The sequence below is a fragment of the Oncorhynchus keta genome, chromosome 35, assembly GCF_023373465.1.
Source record: "Oncorhynchus keta strain PuntledgeMale-10-30-2019 chromosome 35, Oket_V2, whole genome shotgun sequence".
NCBI classification, from domain to species: Eukaryota; Metazoa; Chordata; class Actinopteri; order Salmoniformes; family Salmonidae; genus Oncorhynchus; species Oncorhynchus keta.
The window spans coordinates 20959540-20979837 of record NC_068455.1 but is presented as its reverse complement, the minus strand read 5'-3'; the positions used below and the strand labels follow the sequence as shown (position 1 = coordinate 20979837).

General features: G+C 42.9%; 3 protein-coding genes across 9 annotated transcripts; 2 read left to right on the top strand and 1 right to left on the bottom strand.

The window, feature by feature from the left end:
- Positions 1-234: 234 nt before the first annotated feature.
- Positions 235-5021, top strand: adprs (ADP-ribosylserine hydrolase). The gene is made up of 6 exons (XM_035751909.2): positions 235-649; positions 940-1036; positions 1137-1344; positions 1591-1784; positions 4186-4289; positions 4476-5021. The coding sequence occupies exons 1-6, from the start codon at positions 463-465 to the stop codon at positions 4829-4831; spliced, it is 1146 nt and encodes a 381-aa protein (XP_035607802.1). The 5' UTR covers positions 235-462; the 3' UTR covers positions 4832-5021.
- An 80-nt stretch (positions 5022-5101) lies between these two features.
- Positions 5102-14333, top strand: cinp (cyclin-dependent kinase 2 interacting protein). Of its 5 annotated transcripts, none has more exons than XM_035751915.2 (5): positions 5102-5270; positions 12653-12836; positions 13019-13151; positions 13396-13525; positions 13750-14333. In XM_035751915.2, the coding sequence occupies exons 1-5, from the start codon at positions 5264-5266 to the stop codon at positions 13947-13949; spliced, it is 654 nt and encodes a 217-aa protein (XP_035607808.1). In that variant the 5' UTR covers positions 5102-5263; the 3' UTR covers positions 13950-14333. The 5 variants fall into 5 exon arrangements, with proteins under 5 accessions (XP_035607808.1, XP_035607805.1, XP_035607806.1 ...); XM_035751912.2 differs by having other exon boundaries at positions 13747-14333; XM_035751913.2 differs by having other exon boundaries at positions 5134-5270; positions 12656-12836; positions 13747-14333.
- LOC118368123 (uncharacterized) lies at positions 14213-19316 on the bottom strand. Of its 3 annotated transcripts, XM_035751908.2 has the most exons (9): positions 18192-19316; positions 17644-17980; positions 17069-17574; positions 16592-16795; positions 16302-16394; positions 15913-16059; positions 15567-15677; positions 15326-15419; positions 14213-15212 (listed from the first exon to the last, which is right to left on the bottom strand). In XM_035751908.2, the coding sequence occupies exons 1-9, from the start codon at positions 19026-19028 to the stop codon at positions 14527-14529; spliced, it is 3015 nt and encodes a 1004-aa protein (XP_035607801.1). In that variant the 5' UTR covers positions 19029-19316; the 3' UTR covers positions 14213-14526. The 3 variants fall into 3 exon arrangements, with proteins under 3 accessions (XP_035607801.1, XP_035607799.1, XP_035607800.1); XM_035751906.2 differs by having other exon boundaries at positions 17069-17980; XM_035751907.2 differs by having other exon boundaries at positions 17069-17977.
- Positions 19317-20298: the final 982 nt, after the last annotated feature.

The window sequence follows — 20298 nt, the reverse complement described above, 5'->3', positions numbered from 1 at the left end:
AAAATGTGTTACGAATAGAGTGCATTAAGCTTTGTAGAAGTGACGTTGTTCACAAAGAGTACAAGGGTGAATTTAGTTATTACACACGCGCACTTCACAGAGAAGGCGTTCCCTAACGAAAATATGCAAATAATGCTAGAACTCACCAATAGGATCTAGATAGTTCGTGCCCACCTCCTTGCTTGTTCTGCCCACTATGCTTCATTTTATACCATTGAAAACGACACAGATGAACGATCTTGGGTTAGTTATTGTTCTAGCTAAATCGTTTATTCCCAGCTGCAACGCTCAACGTTTCTCATAGGTCAAATAGTCAACTAAACGTCAACAGGAAGCAGGAAAGGAGACTCGACATTGTTGTTGATTTGTTCTAGCTATCGTCAGCGAACTGGAGATCAATCGCTTGTACAGAGAGGGGGGTATAGATAATTTAGCAAGCAAAAGTCATTCACAAGTTACAACATGGCCATGACGGCGGTGCGGTCAGGGGGAGCGGGAGGACCAGCCTCTTTGTCTCGGTTCCGCGGTGCGCTGGTTGCTGCGGTGCTGGGAGACTGCGTTGGTGGAGAATTTGAAGGTGCAGAGGAGGTGCCCATGGACCGTGTATTGCAGCATTTGAACGGATTGGAGGATGAGAGTCGCGGCGATGGTGAGACAAGATCGATCACTAGTTATATTGAAAAACAAGAGACTAATGTGTTTTCAGTACAAATACTCACATGTATCACCATGCATCTACCTCAGCCCCCCTCCTCGCTTAATCCTAATCCCTATAAAATATGTGGATTGCTCAATGCAACATTAACCTATATTTAATGGGAAATGGCTACACATTTATAGCAGTCTTCTGTGAATGTGCCTCTAAGCCTAATATCAGACACCCACCACCACACTATCATATCGTCGTCATCATCATCATCATCATCTGTGTGTGTCCAGGTATTCTGCAGTACAGTGATGACACTGCCATGACACGCTGTGTTGTCCAGTCTCTGCTGACCAGGGCAGGGTTTGATGAGCAAGACATGGCACGCAGGTAAAGTAGACAGTTAGGGGTCTGTCTGTGTATTACAGTTTCAGTAGTATTAAGTATCTATAAAATGTAAATATTATGTTGGGGTGCTTTTTCTCTGCAGGTTTGCAAAGGAATACAGCCATTCTCCAGGGCGGGGGTACGGGGCAGGTGTGATCCAGGTGTTGAGGAAGCTTGCATCTCCACACCTTAATGATGTCTTTCAGCCGGCTCGGGCTCAGTTCAGTGGCCACGGCTCCTTTGGGAATGGTGGTGCGATGAGGGCTGCACCTTTTGCGCTGGCTTTCAGTAACCAAGTTGACATCAGGAGGGTTAGTGATAGAATGTGTGGTGGAGGCGAGTGGCTACAATGGCTACCATTACTGGCCGTCCTAGAAAACCAGCTAGAAACTCAACAGATTTGCTGTTTGAGGAGGATATAAGGCTACTGTCACCCTAACAACCATTCCAATTTGACTGTCTTCATTTAGCTGGGCACTGCCATACTTAAATCCTCTCTCTCTTTCTCTGCTCTCGCTCTCTCTGCATCTCCTATTTCTCTCCCTCTCTGCTCCCAGTACTCCAGGCTTGGTGCGATGCTGACCCACTCCTGTTCTCTGGGTTACAATGGAGCAGTGCTCCAGGCCCTCGCGGTCCACCTTTCTTTACAGGGGGGTTTGGAACTGCCACATAGGCCTACGTTTATCAACAAACTCATCTCAGAGATGGAGGCGGTGGAAGCAGAAGATGCTGCTCGCAGTGACTCAAGAGTGTAAGTATTTAAACAGATAGTAAAAAAGAGTTTACGTTCATTTACCAAGTGCAAAGGATACATACAACCAGTGAAAACAGTACAGTGAAATTCTTACCTTGAGAGCTCTTTCCCAACAATGCAGTGATCTTAGTAGTAATAATAATATACAGTGAGCTCTAAAAGTATTGGGACAGTGACAATTTTTTGTTGTTGTTTTGGCTCTGAACTCCAGCACTTTGGATTTGAAATGATATGATGACTGAGGTTAAAGTGCAGACTGTCAGCTTCAGGGTATTTTCATCCTTATCGGGTAGAACGTTTTAGAAATTACAGCTCTTTTTGTACGAAGTCCCCCCCCCCTTTTTTAGGGGTCCAACAGTATTGGGACAAATTCACTTACACTAACGTTAAAAAGTTTGAGGTCACTTAGAAATGGCCTTGTTTTTTGAAGGAAGCACATTTTTTGTCCATTTAAAATAACATCAAATTGATCAGAAATACAGGACATTGTTAATGTTGTAAATGACTATCGTAGCTGGAAACGGTTGATTTTTAATTAGGATCACCACATTATTTTAAGAATGTGAAATGTCAAAATAATAGTAGAGTGATTTATTTCAGCTTTTATTTTTTTCGTCACATTCCCAGTGGGTCAGAAGTTTACACACACTAAATTAGTATTTAGTAGCATTGCATTTAAATAGTTTATCTTAGGTCAAATAAGGCATTGTGTCATTTATGAGTCTCTTATTGTAAATAAGAATACAATATGTTTTAAAACACTTTTACGTTAATGAGGATGCTACCATGATTACGGATAGTCCTGAATTAATTGTGAATAATGATGAGTGATAAAGTTGTAGACGCACAAATATCATACCCCCAAGACATGTTAACCTCTCACCATTACAATAACGGGAGGTTAGCATTTTTTGGGGGGTATGATATTTATGCCTTATGCAATGTGTGGTTGAGTTAGGTTTATACATAAAACATGACTGGTAGTAGGATATAAATGTAAACGGCTGAACAGTGACTGGTAGCAGGAATATACACTAGCAGTCAGAAGTTTTAAAACACCTACTCATTCAAGGGTTATTCTTTATTTGTACTATTTTCTACATTGTAGAATAATAGTGACGACATCAACTATTAAATAACACATGGAATCATGTAGTTACCTTTTTTTTCTCTTTTTTTTTTACAAATCGAAATATATTCAAATTGCCACCCTTTGCCTTGATGACAGCTTTGCACACTCTTGGCATTCTCTCATAATATGGACTCTGTCTTTTACCAAATAGGGCTATCTTATGTATACCAACCCTACCTTGTCACAGCACAACTGATTGGCTCAAACGCATTAAGAAGGAAAGAAATTCCACAAATGTAACTTTTTAAGAAGGCACATGTGTTAATTGACTACCTCATGAAGCTGGTTGAGTGAATTCCAAGAGTGTGCAAAGCTTTCATCAAGGCAAAGGGAGGCTACTTTGAAGAATCTGAAATATAAAACACTTTTTTTTGGTTACACATGATTCCATATTTGTTATTTCATAGTTTTGATGTCTTCACTATTATTCTACAATGTAGATAATAGTAAAAAATTAAGAAAAACCCTGGAATGAGTATGTGTGTCCAAACTTGACTGGTAAACATGAGTAATAGAGTTATTAGAGAATGATGTCGTGATGTGTCGTGATGTCGTGATGTGTGTTTTGTCCTATATTTTTAATCCCAGCCCCCGTCCCCGCAGGAGGCCTTTTGGTAGGCCGTCATTGTAAATAAGAATTTGTTCTTAACTGATTTGCCTAGTTAAATTAAGGTAAAAAAATAAATCCAAATAAATGGTCTGTTTCCACGTCAGGCGTGGCAATTTTTTTGGGGGGGTATCTCAGAATGTTGGCAAATCTCACATAGAAACTTAATTTGGAGAAAATATGTTTGACATGCTTTTTACATTTGTATCACAGACTATTTTTGAGATTGTCATGATGAAAGTGGCAATTTTAGGCACTTGGTAGACCTATATGTGCTTCCTGTAAGACCCTATGATCTGTGAACTGTACATGCTACATCTTGTTGTCATTATACTGCTTTTTGTGTGCTCTAAAATATGGAGTGTCTAAATTATTTATATATTATACTTTTTTTTTTACATTCATTTATTCAACAATTAAAAATATTATTAATACCCCATTTTTTGATTTGGCTTATTTTTAGACATTGTGTGAAACAATAAACAAACACGTCAAATTTCCCGAGTGGACTCTGGGCTATCCTGTCGTGGAATCGCCCAATGATGAATTCAAACACAAGGGTACGCCTTTTCTAGGGTGCTTGAAGAAATAACCGCTGCACGGAGGAGAGTTTTTGGTTCTCAACTTTTCTTTCGTCTTGTTCTGTTTTGCATCTCCAGCTTCAGCGAGTCAGAGTTCCCATTCTGTGATCGACTGCACAGAGTCAAGGACCTGATGGAAAGGAACAACAGTGTCAGCATTGAAGAGGTCATATCTGAGTTAGGTCAGTATTGACTTATGGGGTAAATACAATCTACATTCAATGGTGGCATTATCCCTCTAGGATTTTGTTATTCCCTACTCGTCTTGGAATATAATTTACTAGTTTATCACTTATCACTAGCTAGTATGATAGACTAGCAATTTTAGTTCACTCTAAATATGTACTTCTTTCTGTGTTTGTACTCAGGCAATGGCATTGCAGCCCTGCATTCTGTCCCTACTGCCATCTTCTGTGTGCTGCACTGCCTGGAACCCCGGGAGGGTCTGCCTGAGCGCTATGGTGGCCTGGAGAGAACAATGGCATACAGTCTGGCATTGGGGGGAGACACAGACACCATTGCCTGCATGGCGGGGGCCATTGCAGGGGCACACTATGGAATCGATGCTATCCCCCAAATCTGGCAGCGGTGTTGTGAAGGGGCAGAGGATGCTGATATAAATGCTGAGCGCCTACACACTCTGTACCACCAGGCACCAGCTGAGGGAGACTCTGGGACCGACAGTCAGCCACACACAGCAGCACATGACCCCCCCAACCAATAAATGACTTTGACAGAGATAAACATACATTGATAGCTATTTCATACATCATCTTATTCTGTGGTCCTTCTTCTGTCATCTGTTGAGCAAATTAGTCTGTTATGAAAACCCCCATTATGGATTTAACATGAGTTACTGTATGTCATCTTTTTGATGGAGAAAAGTATTTAATAAACAGTTTTTAATGTCAGAAGCTTTATGATGTATTTGTGTGTGTGTTACTGCGAATGTACTGGGAGGTGCAAGACACTGAAATCCCTTGTAATTCAATACTCTGAGGTAGGTGGCGATATTTTCACTGGCGCTGACAGTCTGTCACAGACCCAGAAGAAGAAATATGCGGAAGTTGACTTTGGAAGAAATTTCAGAAAGCACAAGAGTACTTCAATAAACTAACTAAACTTGAATAGTATAAACCATGGATATACAATAACAATGGAAGGTAAGGCAATAACTCCAGTCTTGTGTTAGCGAATGAGGTGGATGGTGTTAACAAATTCAATGTTGATTGATTGGACCACTGCTGAGCGAGCTAGCAAGCTTCGAACGATGCCTTGGATCGGAGGTAGCAAGCTACTAGGTCTGGGTGTTATGGAGAAAATATATCACGGTATTAAAAAAAATTACGGTATGACGCTATTTTATGTTTTTGAATAATACATGTAAAATCAAATTGTATTTGTCACATACACATGGTTAGCAGATGTTAATGCGAGTGAAGCGAAATGCTTGTGCTTCTGGTTCCCGACAGTGCAGTAAAATCTAACAAGTAATCTAACAGTTCCCCAACAACTACCTAATACACACATCTAAAGGGTGAATGAGAATATGTACATATAAATATATGGATGAGCGATGGCCGAGCGGCATAGGCAAGGTGCAATATATGCTATAAAATACAGTATATACATATGAGTAATGTTAGATATGTAAACATTATTAAAGTGGCATTGTTTAAAGGGACTCATAATCCATTTGTTAAAGTGGCCAGTGATTGGGTCTCCATGTAGGCAGCAGCCTCTCTGAGTTAGTGATTGCTGTTAAGCAGTCTGATGGCCTTGAGATAGACTGAAGAACAGCTTCTCTCGGTCCCAGCTTTGATGCACCAGTACTGATCTCGCCTTCTGGATGGTAGTGGTGTGAACAGGCAGTGGCTCAGGTGGTTGTTGTCCTTGACGATCTTTTTGGCCTTCCTGTGACATCAGGGTGCTGTTGGTGTCTTGGAGGGAAGGTAGTTTGCCCCTGGTGATGCATTGTGCAGACCGTACCACCCTCTGGAGAGCCTTGCGGTTGAGGGCAGAGCAGTTGCCGTACCAGGCTGTGATACAGCCCGACAGGATGCTTTCGATTGTGGATCTATAAAAGTTAGTCAGGATTTTGGATGACAAGCCAAATTTCATCAGCCTCCTGAGGTTGAAGAGGCGCTGTTGCACCTTCTTCACCACACTGTCTGTGTTGGTGGACCATTTCAGTTTGTCATTGATGTGTATGCTGAAGGACCTTAACTTTCCACTTTCTCCACTGCTGTCACTTCAATGTGGATATGGGGGTGCTCCCTCTGCTGTTTCCTGAAGTCCACAGTCATCTCCTTTGTTTTGTTTACGTTGAGTGAGAAGTTGTTTTCCCGACACCACACACCCTCACCTCCTCCCTGTAGGCTGTCTCGTCGTTGTTGGTAATCAAGCCCACTACTGTTGTATCGTCTGCAAACTCTATGATCGAGATGGAGGCGTGCATGGCCATGCAGTTGTGACTGAACAGGGAGTACAGGAGAGGGCTGAGCACGCACCCTTGTGGGGCCCCAGTGTTGAGGGTCAGCGAGGTGGAGATGTTGTTTCCTACTTTCACCACCTGGGGGCGGCCCGTCAGGAAGTCCAGGACCCAATTGCACAGGGCGGGGTTGAGGCCCAGGGTCTCCAGCTTGATGATGAGCTTGGAGGGTACTATGGTGTTGAATGCTGAGCTGTAATCAATGAACAGCATTCTTACATAGGTATTCCTCTTGTCCAGATGAGATTGCATTGTCTGTGGACCTGGTAGTGCGCTATTCAAACTGAAGTGGGTCTAGGGTGGCCAATAAGGTGGAGGTGATATGATCCTTGACTAGTCTCTCAATGCACTTCATGATGACAGGTGGGTGCTACGGGGCGGTAGTCATTTAGTTCAGTTATCTTCAGTTATCTATATTTGCCTTCTTGGGTACAGGACAAATGGTGGCCATCTTGAATCATGTGGGGACAGCAGACTGGGATAGGGAGTGATTGAATATGTCCGTAAATACACCAGCTAGCTGGTCTGCACATGCTCTGAGGACACGGCTAGGGATGACGTCTGGGCCAGCAGCCTAGCGAGGGTTAACACTTTTAAATGTTTTACTCATGTCGGCCACAGGGAAGTTCCTGTTTGTGGGCCGCGGCGGTGGCACTGTATTATCCTCAAAGCGGGCAAAGAAGGTGTTTAGTTTGTCTGGAAGCGTGACGTCAGTGTCTGTGACATGGCTGGTTTTCTTTTTGTAGTCCGGGATTTCCTGTAGACCCTGCCACATACGTCTCGTGTCTGAGCCGTTGAATTGCGACTCCACTTTGTCCCTGTACCGGCATTTCACTTGTTTGATTGTCTGCACTGCACTGTTTAAATTCAGCCATATTCTCAGACCTCTTTCCATGGTTAAATGCGGTGGTTCGCGCTTTCAGTTTTGCGCGAATGCTGCCATCCATACACGGTTTCTGGTTAGGGTCGGTTTTAGTAGTCTCAGTGGGTACAACATCTCCAATGCACTTCCTTATAAATTCACTCACCGGGTCAGTGTATAGGTCAATGTTATTCTCTGAGGCTGGCCTGGAACATATCCCAATCCGCGTGATCAAAACAATCTTGAAGCATGGATTCTGATTGGTCAGACCAGCATTGAATGGTTCTAGTCAACGGTACATCCTGTTTGAGTTTCTGCCTATAAGACGGTAGGAGCAAGATGGCATAGTGGTCAGATTTAACCGAAGGGAGGGCGGGGGAGGGCTTTGTATGCATCGCGGAAGTTTGAGTAGCAGTGGTCAAGTGTTTTACCCCCACCCGTAGTGCAATCAATATGCTGATAGAATTTAGGTAGCCTTGTTCTCAAATTTGCTTTGTTCAAATCCCCAGCTACAATAAATGCATCCTCAGGATATATGGTTTCCACTTTATATAGAGTCTGAAGTTTCTTTAGGGCTGTCTTAGTGTCTGCTTGAGGTGGTATGTACCCAGCTGTGACGATAACTGACGAGAATTCTCTTGGAAGGTAATATGGCCGGCATTTGATTGTGAGGAATTCTAGGTCGGGTGAGCAGAAGGACTTGAGTTCCTGTATGTTGTTCTGATTACACCGTGAGTCTTTAATCATGAAGCATACACCCCCTCTTCCCAGAGAGGTGTTTATCTCTGTCGGCGCGATGCATGGGGAAGCCCAGTGGCTGAACCGATTCCGACAATGTATCCCGAGAGAGCCATGTTTCTGTGAAACAGAGAATGTTGCAATCTCTGATGTCTCTCTGGAAGGCACCCTTGCTCTAATTTTGTCTACCTTGCTGTCAAGAGACTGGACATTGGCGAGTAGTATACTTGGAAGGGGTGGGTGATGTGCACGTCTATGGAGCCTGACCAGGCCGCTCCGTCTGCCCGTTCTGCGCTGCCGTTGTCTTGGGTCGGCTCTGGGATTAGATCCATTGTCCTGGGTGGTGGTCCAAACAGAGGATCCGCTTCGGGAAAGTCGTATTCCTGGTCGTAATGTTGGTAAGTTGGCATCCGTCTCATATCCAATAGTTCTTCCTGGTTGTATGTAATAAGACATACGTTTTTCTGGGCTAACAATGTAAGAAAAAATACATAACAAAATGAAATACTACATAGTACTTGAAGGACTTGCAAGGACTTGAAGCGAGACGAACATCTCTGTCGGTGCCATCTTGTTAAATTTGCTTAGTAGTACGTAACCCTCGGGTGGCAACACCTATATTCTAAGGGATTTCAATGGGTCGTTCTCCATTCTGATACTTTTATACTGTTCAATTGAACTTAAATTTAAAATACTTTAAAGCATTTATCAATTTATGCATTTCCTGCACTCATTTGAGATAATTTCCATACTGCCACATAGGGCTGCACGATATGGGCAAATCATCGAGGCCTTATTTTTAACCAAATGTTACAATTGCGATTTGGCTAGTGATTGAGATTAAAACACTTGTGTGAACTGTTGGAATCATGGAAATATAATGATTATTCTAATTCTATAGTTAGAATATAATAGTTGACACTTTGAATAAAGTATTGTTTGACATGACAAGGACTTATAATGCCAGGCAGGAGTTATTGTGACAGGGTAGGAACCAAAGAGTTGTGTTTCCTTGGGGACCCTATAATCGTTGGCTGCATTGAAGATTTTCTCTTAGCTACTTCATGCTTTGTATTCCTCTTTGATTTAGAAGATGCCGTTGTACAAACATCATGCTGATTTAGGTCTACACCATCTCTGGTATTAAGTGGCTGTAAAGCTAATTATGTGTCCTCTGATTCAGTACATTTATTAGCTAGTTAGCCAGCTAACTAGTGATTAGCATTAGCGGCTAACAAGATTTAGGCCCAACTTGCGAAGAAAAGACAAACGAGCTGTTTGCAGATGTAAGAAACACAAACTAATATTAATTATATAATGCTAGTGGATTTATATTTAGAAGCAAAGTGCAAACATCATAGTTGACCATGCAGACTGAATGCAAGTGTCTTGTGGTCGAGGAACAACAAATGCTCTCATTGGGTGGCTGGGAGAGAGCGAGTGGAGAGAGATGACTCAAGTAGTGAAGTAAACTATACAAATTGACGTTACACCCGACACGTGTGGCATATCAAGAAGCTGATTAAACAGCATGATCATTACACAGGTGCACCTTGTGCTGGGGACAATGAAAGGCCACTCTAAAATCAGATCAAACATTATTTGTCACATGCGCCGAATACAAGTGTAGACCTTTTCGTGAAATGCTTACTTACAAGCCCAACAGTGCAGTTCAAGAAGAACAAAATAAACTAAAGTAAAAAATAATACAAAGGAACACAGTAAAATAACAACAATTATTTTATTTATTTTATTTCACCTTTATTTAACCAGGTAGGCTAGTTGAGAACAAGTTCTCATTTACAACTGCGACCTGGCCAAGATAAAGCATAGCAGTGTGAACAGACAACAACACAGAGTTACACATGGAGTAAACAATTAACAAGTCAATAACACAGTAGAAAAAAAGAAAAAAGAGTCTATATACATTGTGTGCAAAAGGCATGAGGAGGTAGGCAAATAATTACATTTTTGCAGATTAACAATGGAGTGATAAATGATCAGATGGTCATGTGCAGGTAGAGATACTGGTGTGCAAAAGAGCAGAAAATTAAATAAATTAAAACAGTATGGGGATGAGGTAGGTAAATTGGGTGGGCTATTTACCGATGGACTATGTACAGCTGCAGCGATCGGTTAGCTGCTCAGATAGCAGATGTTTGAAGTTGGTGAGGGAGATAAAAGTCTCCAACTTCAGCAATTTTTGCAATTCGTTCCAGTCACAGGCAGCAGAGAACTGGATGGAAATGCGGCCAAATGAGGTGTTGGCTTTAGGGATGATCAGTAAGATCCACCTGCTGGAGCGCGTGCTATGGGTGGGTGTTGCCATCGTGACCAGTGAACTGAGATAAGGCAGAGCTTTACCTAGCATGGACTTGTAGATGACCTGGAGCCAGTGGGTCTGGCGACGAATATGTAGCGAGGGCCAGCCGACTAGAGCATACAGGTCGCAGTGGTGGGTGGTATAAGGTGCTTTAGTAACAAAACGGATGGCACTGTGATAAACTGCATCCAGTTTGCTGAGTAGAGTATTGGAAGCTATTTTGTAGATGACATCGCCGAAGTCGAGGATCGGTAGGATAGTCAGTTTTACTAGGATAAGTTTGGCGGCGTGAGTGAAGGAGGCTTTGTTGTGGAATAGAAAGCTGACTCTAGATTTTATTTTAGATTGGAGATGTTTGATATGGGTCTGGAATGAGAGTTTACAGTCTAGCCAGACACCTAGGTACTTATAGATGTCCACATATTCTAGGTCGGAACCATCCAGCGTGATGTGATGCTAGTCGGGCGTGCGGGTGCAGGCAGTGAACGGTTGAAAAGCATGCATTTGGTTTTACTAGCGTTTAAAAGCAGTTGGAGGCCACGGAAGGAGTGTTGTATGGCATTGAAGCTTGTTTGGAGGTTAGATAGCACAGTGTCCAAGGAAGGGCCAGAAGTATACAGAATGGTGTCGTCTGCTTAGAGGTGGATCAGGGAATCGCCCGCAGCAAGAGCAACATCATTGATATATACAGAGAAAAGAGTCGGCCCGAGAATTGAACCCTGTGGCACCCAATAGAGACTGCCAGAGGATCGGACAACATGCCCCCCGATTTGACACACTGAACTCTGTCTGCAAAGTAGTTGGTGAACCAGGCAAGGCAGTCATTAGAAAAATGCCGATAAAAATATGGTGATTGACAGAGTCGAAAGCCTTGGCCAGGTCGATGAAGATGGCTGCACAGTACTGTCTTTTATCGATGGCGGTTATGATATCGTTTAGTACCTTGAGTGTGGCTGAGGTGCACCCGTGACCGGCTCGGAAACCAGATTGCACAGTGGAGAACGTACGGTGGGATTCGAGATGGTCAGTGATCTGTTGAGGCTATATACAGGGTGTACCGGTACTGAGTCAATGTACAGTTTAGTCGAGGTAATTTGTTAATGTAGGTAGGGGTAAAGTGAATATGCATAGATAATAAACAGCGAGTAGCAGCAGTGTACAAAACAAATGGAGGGGGAGGTCAATGTAAATAGTCTGGTGGCCATGATTAATTTATTAATTGTTCAGCAGTCTAATGGCTTGGGGGTAGAAGCTGTTAAGGAGCCTTTTGGGCCTGGACTTGGCGCCCTGGTACCGCTTGCCGTGCGGTGGCAGAGACAACAGTCTATGACTTGGGTGACTGGAGTCTCTGACAAGTTTTTTTGCGTGTAGTTTTGTCACACAACACCACAGATATCTCAAGTTTTGAGGGATCGTGCAATTGGCATGCAGACTGCAGGAATGTCCACCAGAGCTGTTGCCAGAGAATTTAATATTAATTTCTCTACTCTAAGCTGCCTCCAACGTCGTTTTAGAGTATTTGGCAGTATGTCCAACCGGCCTCACAACTGCAGATCACTTGTAACCACGCCAGTCCAGGACCTTCACATCCACCTCCCTTTACCTGCGGGATCTTCTGAGACCAGCAACTCGGACAGCTGATGAAACTGAGGATTATTTCTGTCTGTAATAAAGCCCTTTTGTGGGGAAAAACTCATTCTGATTGGCTGGGCCTGGGTCCTCCAAGGCCCACCCATATTTGTGCTCCTGATGTGAAATCTATAGATTAGGGCCTTAATACTTTTATTTAAATTTGCTGATTTCCTTATATCAACTGTAACTCTGTAAATCGTTGAAATTGTTGCACGTTGCGTTTGTATTTTTGTTAAATATGAAATATATGGCTCTGGCTACATCCTTAGAATCATAATGGTAGTTAGTAAGAAGCCTTCTTGTGTCAGCTGGTGAATTACTTGCTATGTTTTATTTAATATTCTATCTATGCAATAAAAATGTATCTAATATACTTATCTACCCATTACCTGGTTGTCAGTAAATGACCTCTTCCCATATCTTTGGCCACACCAAAGACACTAGCAGGCAGGCACACTCTCTTAGGCCACACACAGAAGTGTTTCTGTCTTTTCCCCAGTAGGCCTACAAGGATCAGAGACGACCACTCCTGGCAGAAAGTCCCAGTCTGCAGTGACTGGCAGTGCAAGGAAAGTGAAGGACAACGCAGCAGACTGGCACAATCTGATTCTGAAATGGGACCGACTGAATGATGAAGGATCCACCATGGCAAATAAGATAGTCAATTTAGGATTCAATAAAAGGTAAGTCAATCCATGTTCTGCAATGTGTGGTTTCTACCAATGAGGCTGTTGTTGTAAGATTTGTAGTAGGATAATAATACATGTCCAATAATCCATGGATTTATACAGAATTGGTAGGAAAGTCATGCCAATGTGAGAGAGCTCTTAAAGTGCACCCCTCCTTTTCCCTTTATTAAAATCAGTTCACAGAAAGAGATGCAAGTCATGATTGCGGGTCAGGACACCTCTGCCAGCTCTAATTCAGAGAATGCATTTGAAAACAGTAGAGAACTAGAAGAGGAGTGTGACAAGTTGCTAAGTGTCGTGGACAAAATGGTGAGTAGATCATTTGTGTCATTATTGAACAGAACCAAAGATTGTGGAAGAATCTGCCAAATCTTGATTGAGGATTGTTCAACTTTCTCTTTTTCTCCCTGGAAACACCAACAATTGTAGCCTGGTTCCAGATCTGTTTGTACTGTCTTGCAAACTCAATGGTCATTGTCACAACACAAAAATATCTGGGACCAGGCTACAATTGTGCTGTCGGTGTCATTACTGACCTTTTTTTTCCCATCAGACTCGTATTGTATCAAAAATGGAGAAGTTAGTTTCCTCTGAGAAGGGGATCATCGATCTAGAGACATTCCAGTATGGAACAGGAGGAAGACAAACTCCTTTATTTCAGACCTGGCCTACGTCACAGTTCGGTGAGACTATTAATCAGTTTTAGATGCCCTGCGCTTTGAAAATACACATTGAACTGGTTTCCCAGGCTACACCAAGTTCTAGACTAGAAAACACTTTGAATGGAGATTCTCAATTGCCTTTTAGTTCTATGGTAGGCTAAATTTGTATCTGGGAAACTGGCCCTCAAGATGTTTTGAGTATGGACCATTTGTTTTATGAAATATGTCTCTTTTCATTGCAGCAGACGTCTCCAACAAGCTCTATGAAGCCTACAAGCAAGAACTGACTCTGAAACGGGCTATTCTTCAGGAGCTAGCTCACACAACTAACCCAGACCTTTCAATGGTGTACCTGTCCTGCTGGCTGTATCAGCCGTACACAGATGACAGGGCAAAGTTACTGTTAGAGGGTCTTCTTTTAGAGACAGGGCATAGGCCAATTTAACCAACTTCAGTTGGAACATTCTATTTTGTTTATGGACTTGTATGGCTACTGTACTAACAAGTCCATAAATAAATGACAACTATTGTATGGCCATTACAAAGGAACTCATGCACAGCAATGCTGCTGGTTTCAACTCCATGAAATAATAGAATGATTTGGTTCTTGCATCCTTTATTAGGAAAATGAGTTCAACTGTACAGCATATGAAATGGTTGTACTGCAACAATGAGTGACAAATGAAACATGGAAATGAATAACCACAATTTCTTAACTTTTGATTTTATTTCCCCTCATTTGCATTCATTTTCAATGGTATTAGAAACCTATTTTTGGAAAATGTTACACCCAAATATATAAAAAGTAATAAAATAGTGCAACATTTTTTGTACTGCTTTGATATTTATCTACATATAAACATATCACAAACTAAGCACTTGTTAAAGGATGAAAACACCACAACGAAAAGAACGTTTACAAATGTACAAAGAATACCAGGAATACACTTAAAATACACCAGATGGAAAAGAGAGATGTGTGCTTGGTGTTGAGGTGGCCGGGTGTGGAGGAACAAAAATCATCACTGCTGTGTTTTCCCCTCAGCCTCAATACCAAGCAGAGCGTGGACTGCTTCCAGAGGGACTCCTTCAGGGGCGCGGATGTGCATAGTGGTGCCATCAGGCCCGTTGACGATGACGATGCGCTCCGAGGCCAATTCGCCCTCCTGGCCCTCTGCTAGGTGCATGGTCAGCCCCTCCGTCTGGATGTAGATCTCCTGGACCTCCTGGCAGCCCTGGGCCTCCTGAACCACCACCTGGCCTAGTCCACTGGAGGTGGAGGCAGCCTGGGTCAGGCCACTCTGCTGGACTGGGGTAGGGTTGGACTGCTGCGGCTGAGTACTCATGGGCTGCTGATCAACTGCGACTGGGTCTGTGGCCAAGGCCTTCTCTAGCTCCTTCATTTGATCTGCTATGTCACTGGTGCTCAGGACCTCGGTAGGTTCTGTACCAGACACACCCTGATCTGTCTCCATGGCCTCCTCTCCTACTGAGTCAACGGTTTCTGTCATGCTGTTGGATAAGTGATCCTGGATCAGTTCCATGGGTGTTATGTTCGTCTCAGGGTTAGATGAGACGACCTGTGGTGTGATGGTAGCAGTCTGAGTGACTTGAGGGCCCAAGGGACTCTTGGCGACCACCTCAGTATGTGGCGAAATGTACTTCATGCTTGTTGTTGCGGTGTTCTCGACTTTGGCCTCACTTGATTCTGAGAGGATACAGCGAAAAGAAAGAAGATAATGAAAAGTGATCTACTTTGGACATTTAGCAAATATCTATCCACAAATTGTTAGTAGCATCAGGAAAAAAAATACAACATACCTTTTGTGGAAGTCTCAATGCCGTTCTGATGGATCTGAACACCAACCTGGTTTTCCATTTTAAACCTCTTTGTTGGAGGTAACATTTTAGAATTCTAGGTAGAGAAAGACTTACATCAATCTAACAGTTACTCAAATCTGAGCATCTCATAATTCATTATTATGAAAACAATTCATAATAATGCCATAATTCCGTAAGTGTAGAGAAGTATGCGGTCTAAATTAAATAGTGCTCTCCTTACCTCCATATAGTGGACATTCTTGGTTGCCATGTTGGTGACATTCTGCTGAGTTGGAGGGTTCAGAACTTTGAACTTGTTCACCTCATCAACAATGCCAAGAGATTTGGCAACCTAAGTGACAGGATGTACAGTATGAAAATTGTACTCTATATTTTGATTCCAAGATGGAATAACAATTGTGATTTAGCAGATGCTCATATCCAGAGTGACTTACAATTAGTGCATTCATTTTAAGATAGCTGGGTGAGACAACCACATATCACAGTTGTAGGCAAGTACATTTTCCCTCAAAGTAGTTATCAGCAAAGTCAGTGCTAGCAGGAAAATATTCTGTATTCATTTTTACCTCTACATTGTGGACCTCCAAGGCCATGTGAACACCCTGAGGGTTACTGATGTAGTCTTGGGCCATCTTCTTCACCTGACTGTGGAGCTTCTCAAACTCCCGGTACACATCCGAAAACTGGGTTTTGGGTTGCCGCTCCTTCTCCACCTTAAGTTAAATGGGATACACTTATTCAGTAAACTAAAAACAGAACGTCTTATTCTTTATTTGACTGTTGATAAAAAGATCCACCATTTGTCCAGAGGTAATTAGCTTCCATATCAAGCCTAAAATGTGATCATCCAATTGTCCCACTATATCACCATGCATTCAAACAATGTGCAGCAAAAACCATGTATTAGGTAACTTATTTTTTATTGCACTGTTTTTCAAGTGGTGACCGACCGTACCTTCATCAGGAGGAACTCCCAGACAGTCATGACCTTAGCCAGACGAGGGAGCACAGTCTCCATTAGTTCTTCATTGTCACATTCGTGTGTCACCTAAACGGGACAAGTGACGTAGTAAAGTACTAGTATATACACATTCCTATCCTTTGTCATTAGCACCATTGGTAGGTATGATTTTCAGATGTGATACTCACAGCATCGCTATGTGTTGCATTCTTAGAACAAAATGCTTTTGAGCACATGTTTTATAGTAGTAACGTTTTCTAATCCTGACGCTTAATTTGATGTACCTCTTTGAGCCATGCTTTCCTACTCTGGGTCTGCTGCTCCACGCTGGCTGCTCCCCCTCCAAGCTTTGGAGGTCGCCCCAGTCTCACCGCTGGGTGTGCTTTGGTAGGTGGTCTGCCTCGTCCTCTGGGCCTCCCTGGTCCCCGAGCCTGGACCACAGCCTGCCTGGTAGAAGCTGCTACTCCTTGGGTTGCTGTGGTGTCCGCCTGTGGAGGTACAACAGAATCAGTAAAACACTATGGATTGGTTTCCCAGACACAGATTAAGCCTAGTCCTGAACTAAAGCCATTTCAAGAGATTTTCCATTGTGCATGATTTGTATTTTTAGAACAGAACTAGGCTTAGTCTGTGTCCAAGAAACGGCTACTATAACAGACAGACAACCATATTAGTTTTAGGCTAAATTAGCTATGGTTTGTAAACATACCAATGGTCATTTTTTGTCAACATTGGTTGAGACTAACTTTCTAGGGTCTTACTTTTTGTTGAGTGGTTGCAGCAGCTGTTTTCTCTGTGGCCTCACTTTTCTCAGGACCTGATGTATTTTTAACACTGCTTGCATTACTTTCTTCAGTCGGCTTCTTATGTTCGTCCCCAGCGTCTGCGCTTTTATCAGGGCTGTCTGTTTTAGAGGTCCCTTCAGGAAGTGACTTCAGTTCACCGTGGGAGGGGTTCAGCCTGTAGTGTCTGGACAGACCTCCATGGCCTATGTAAGCTTTATCACACGTTTCACATTGAAAGGCCTTCCGCTTGTGACTGTAAATCATAGATGCTCCCTTTTTACCATCCTCACCATCTTCATCTTCCTCCACACTGATTTCAGAGTAGTCGTCAGAATCTGACTGATGGCTCTCGGCCAAGTCCTCTGTCTTGATGAACTTATAGTCCTTCACCTTGTACTTGGGCGGTCTGGACACCCTCCCGGAACGTGTTTTGATTTTCGGTGCCTTTTTCATTCTGGTTTTGACCCTTTTGACTTTTTCCACTGTGGGGACAGAGACAGACGTGGCAGGTTTAATTGCTGTGACTGTTGTGCCATTGACCGGGACCTTACCTGAAGGCTGCTGGACAGGGGTCTGAACAGGTATGGGCAGTTTGTGCACAACGGGAACCAGGCTCCCAACCACAGGTGTTGAGCTCTGCAGTAGCAGCTGAATAGGAGGGTCTCCAGGGTTCTGCTGTAGGAAGTACTGTTGCTGTCCAACTATGGGTGTGATGTGGATGATCTGGGGGCTGTTGCTCACACTGCCGTTCGTAGACACTTTGACTTGCTGGCCTTGACTGGCCACAGCCAAGTTCTTCTGTTGAGGGATTGATATGGTAGTCTGTGTAGGTCCTTTCCCCTCCTGCTTTCCAGATGGTATCTGGACTTGGATTCTGATGGTTTCCTGCTGGTAAAATATAAACAATATTAATGTCAGTGGCGGTCATAATTACCAGACAGTAGATTTCATGCAGCTTATTAAAGAGCAATGATCGAATATTAGCTTTTTTCTCCTTAAACAGAATTAGACAATATATCAGTGAAAGTCACAAGCAATAATTTGGATTACTAATTAAATTCTAACATAGAATACACAAACAAATCCCAAACGTTGTTACCTTTTTCTGAACCAGGCGTGTACCATTGTGGGACTGAAGTGCCACTTGTTTCGCAACATTCTTCAGCTTCTGTGATGCATTCTGCATAGTTACCAGTGGCTGTGGGCTTGCTACTGCAATCTCTGAAGCTGCTACAGTCGTGAACAAGCCAGTTGTGGGATCCAGTGTGGTCACAACCTGCTCCGATCCCTTGGGTGTCTGGGCCATGAATTGCTGAGATTTGGTAACTTGCTCTATCACTTGTTGCAGTTCGTTGGGAGCCAGTGCTGTACTGGGAATAGTATACTGTATCTGTGATGAAGTAGTAGGGACTGTTTTGATGCCTTGATTTTGTTCAAACAGATGAGCAGCCTCATTCTCAGTCACTGTGATAAGCTGTTGTTTGGCCAACTGCTCCACTAGCTGTTGCTGCTCCTCTTCAGTCAGACCTGATCCCTCAACAAAACTACCATCTGGTTGCACATAAATGATGGTGGTCCCAGGTGCAAGAGCATTTACAAAGTCAGCACTGACTGTAGAATACTCTGCTCCCGTTGCAATGCCTGGGGTCTCAACAATAGAAGTTAATATGTTCTGTTCAGATTGTTGTTCATGGTCTTCAGTTTGGCTGACAACCTCCTGGGAGTCCTTTGCAACGAATGTCTCCTCTTTTGTGCAGCTTTGCAGGAAATCTGTCAAGCCCTGCTCTCCGGTGATCTCTGGTGCATTTGCTTCAATGCATTTCTCGCCGACTTGCTTCTGGTTAACTTGCAATCCAGAAACACATGGAACTTGAGATACTGTAACATGATCTGCCCCTGTTGTTGTACTTGACATATTGCTTTCGTTGTCGGCCATTTTGATTGTTGTAGCTAGCTAGCTAGCTAGATGTTCATGTGCAAGTCTGAACCAATCGATAGGTTAGGTAACTTGAATTTCGTTAAATGTTTACAGACCAATACGTTGGTACAAATATATTTCTACAAAGGTTACTGCAATGGTCCCAATTTTTTTGTTGTTGCAATATTGTGAAACGGTGCAATCATTAAACGCTACAGAAGGAAACAGTTCACGTCGTGAGCTAAGAGACTGCTAGCTGTAGCTATCATATTTTTCTCCAGCGTTGATATGCCGTTTCCGTATCCGTTCTTCGTATTCTATATTATTATAGCGGTCCGCAAACAAATGTTCGAGGTGCATGCCACCGCCTACTGTCCTGGAGTGTGTAGTCAATCACAGTTCAGACTGAATAAAGAAATCAGTAATTAAGATACATTAAACCCTTTTATATAATACGGTAGTACTAAGAAAATAAAAAACTACCCTACTAACTTCTAACAACCTATTCCCAAAATCCCTTTCAACACCCTGATCCCCATCCAACCTCAATAACCATACACGTCAATATTTCTCACTCTTCCACATACGGTACTTACAACAATACATCAACAAATGCTTCACTGTTTCATAAATTATACACTCTGTACACAAACCATTTGCATGCTTGCCAACCAGATATAATGCCGATTTCAATGTACAAAGTCCCAGACGCAACTGAGCAAACACCACCTCTTCCTTCTTAATCTAACTCTTGAATCTTGGTCCACCAACTGTTCTTTGGAGGGCATATAAATGCCGGCCCTTGGGCTTTGAGTCCCACTTCTTCTCCCACACATCTCTACCCAGTGGAGGACAAATATCAATTATATCTAGTTTTAAAGCCATTTTGGCTACCTGGTCTACTATTTCACTCCCAGGTGGGCTGGGACCCAGCAGAATCGCACTACTACTCCCAGTCTCTTGATTCTCCATAATAACATTAATGCCTCCAATACTAGGTCACTCCTATTAGATTTTCCGGATGATAAACTGTTCAATACAGACAGTGAATCTGACCATAGTACATTTCTGACTGGTGGAGCACCTACTATTGCCAAAGGTTCAACTAAATATACTGACAGTTAATCTGTTAGTTTCGACATATCTCTACATCAAATTCAGGGATGTAACCGCCTGCTCCTGTACGACCCAATGATGTACAGTACCAGTCCAGTTGGACACACCTACTCATCCCATGGTTTTTCTTTATTTTTACTATTTTCTACATTGTAGAATAATAGTGAAGACA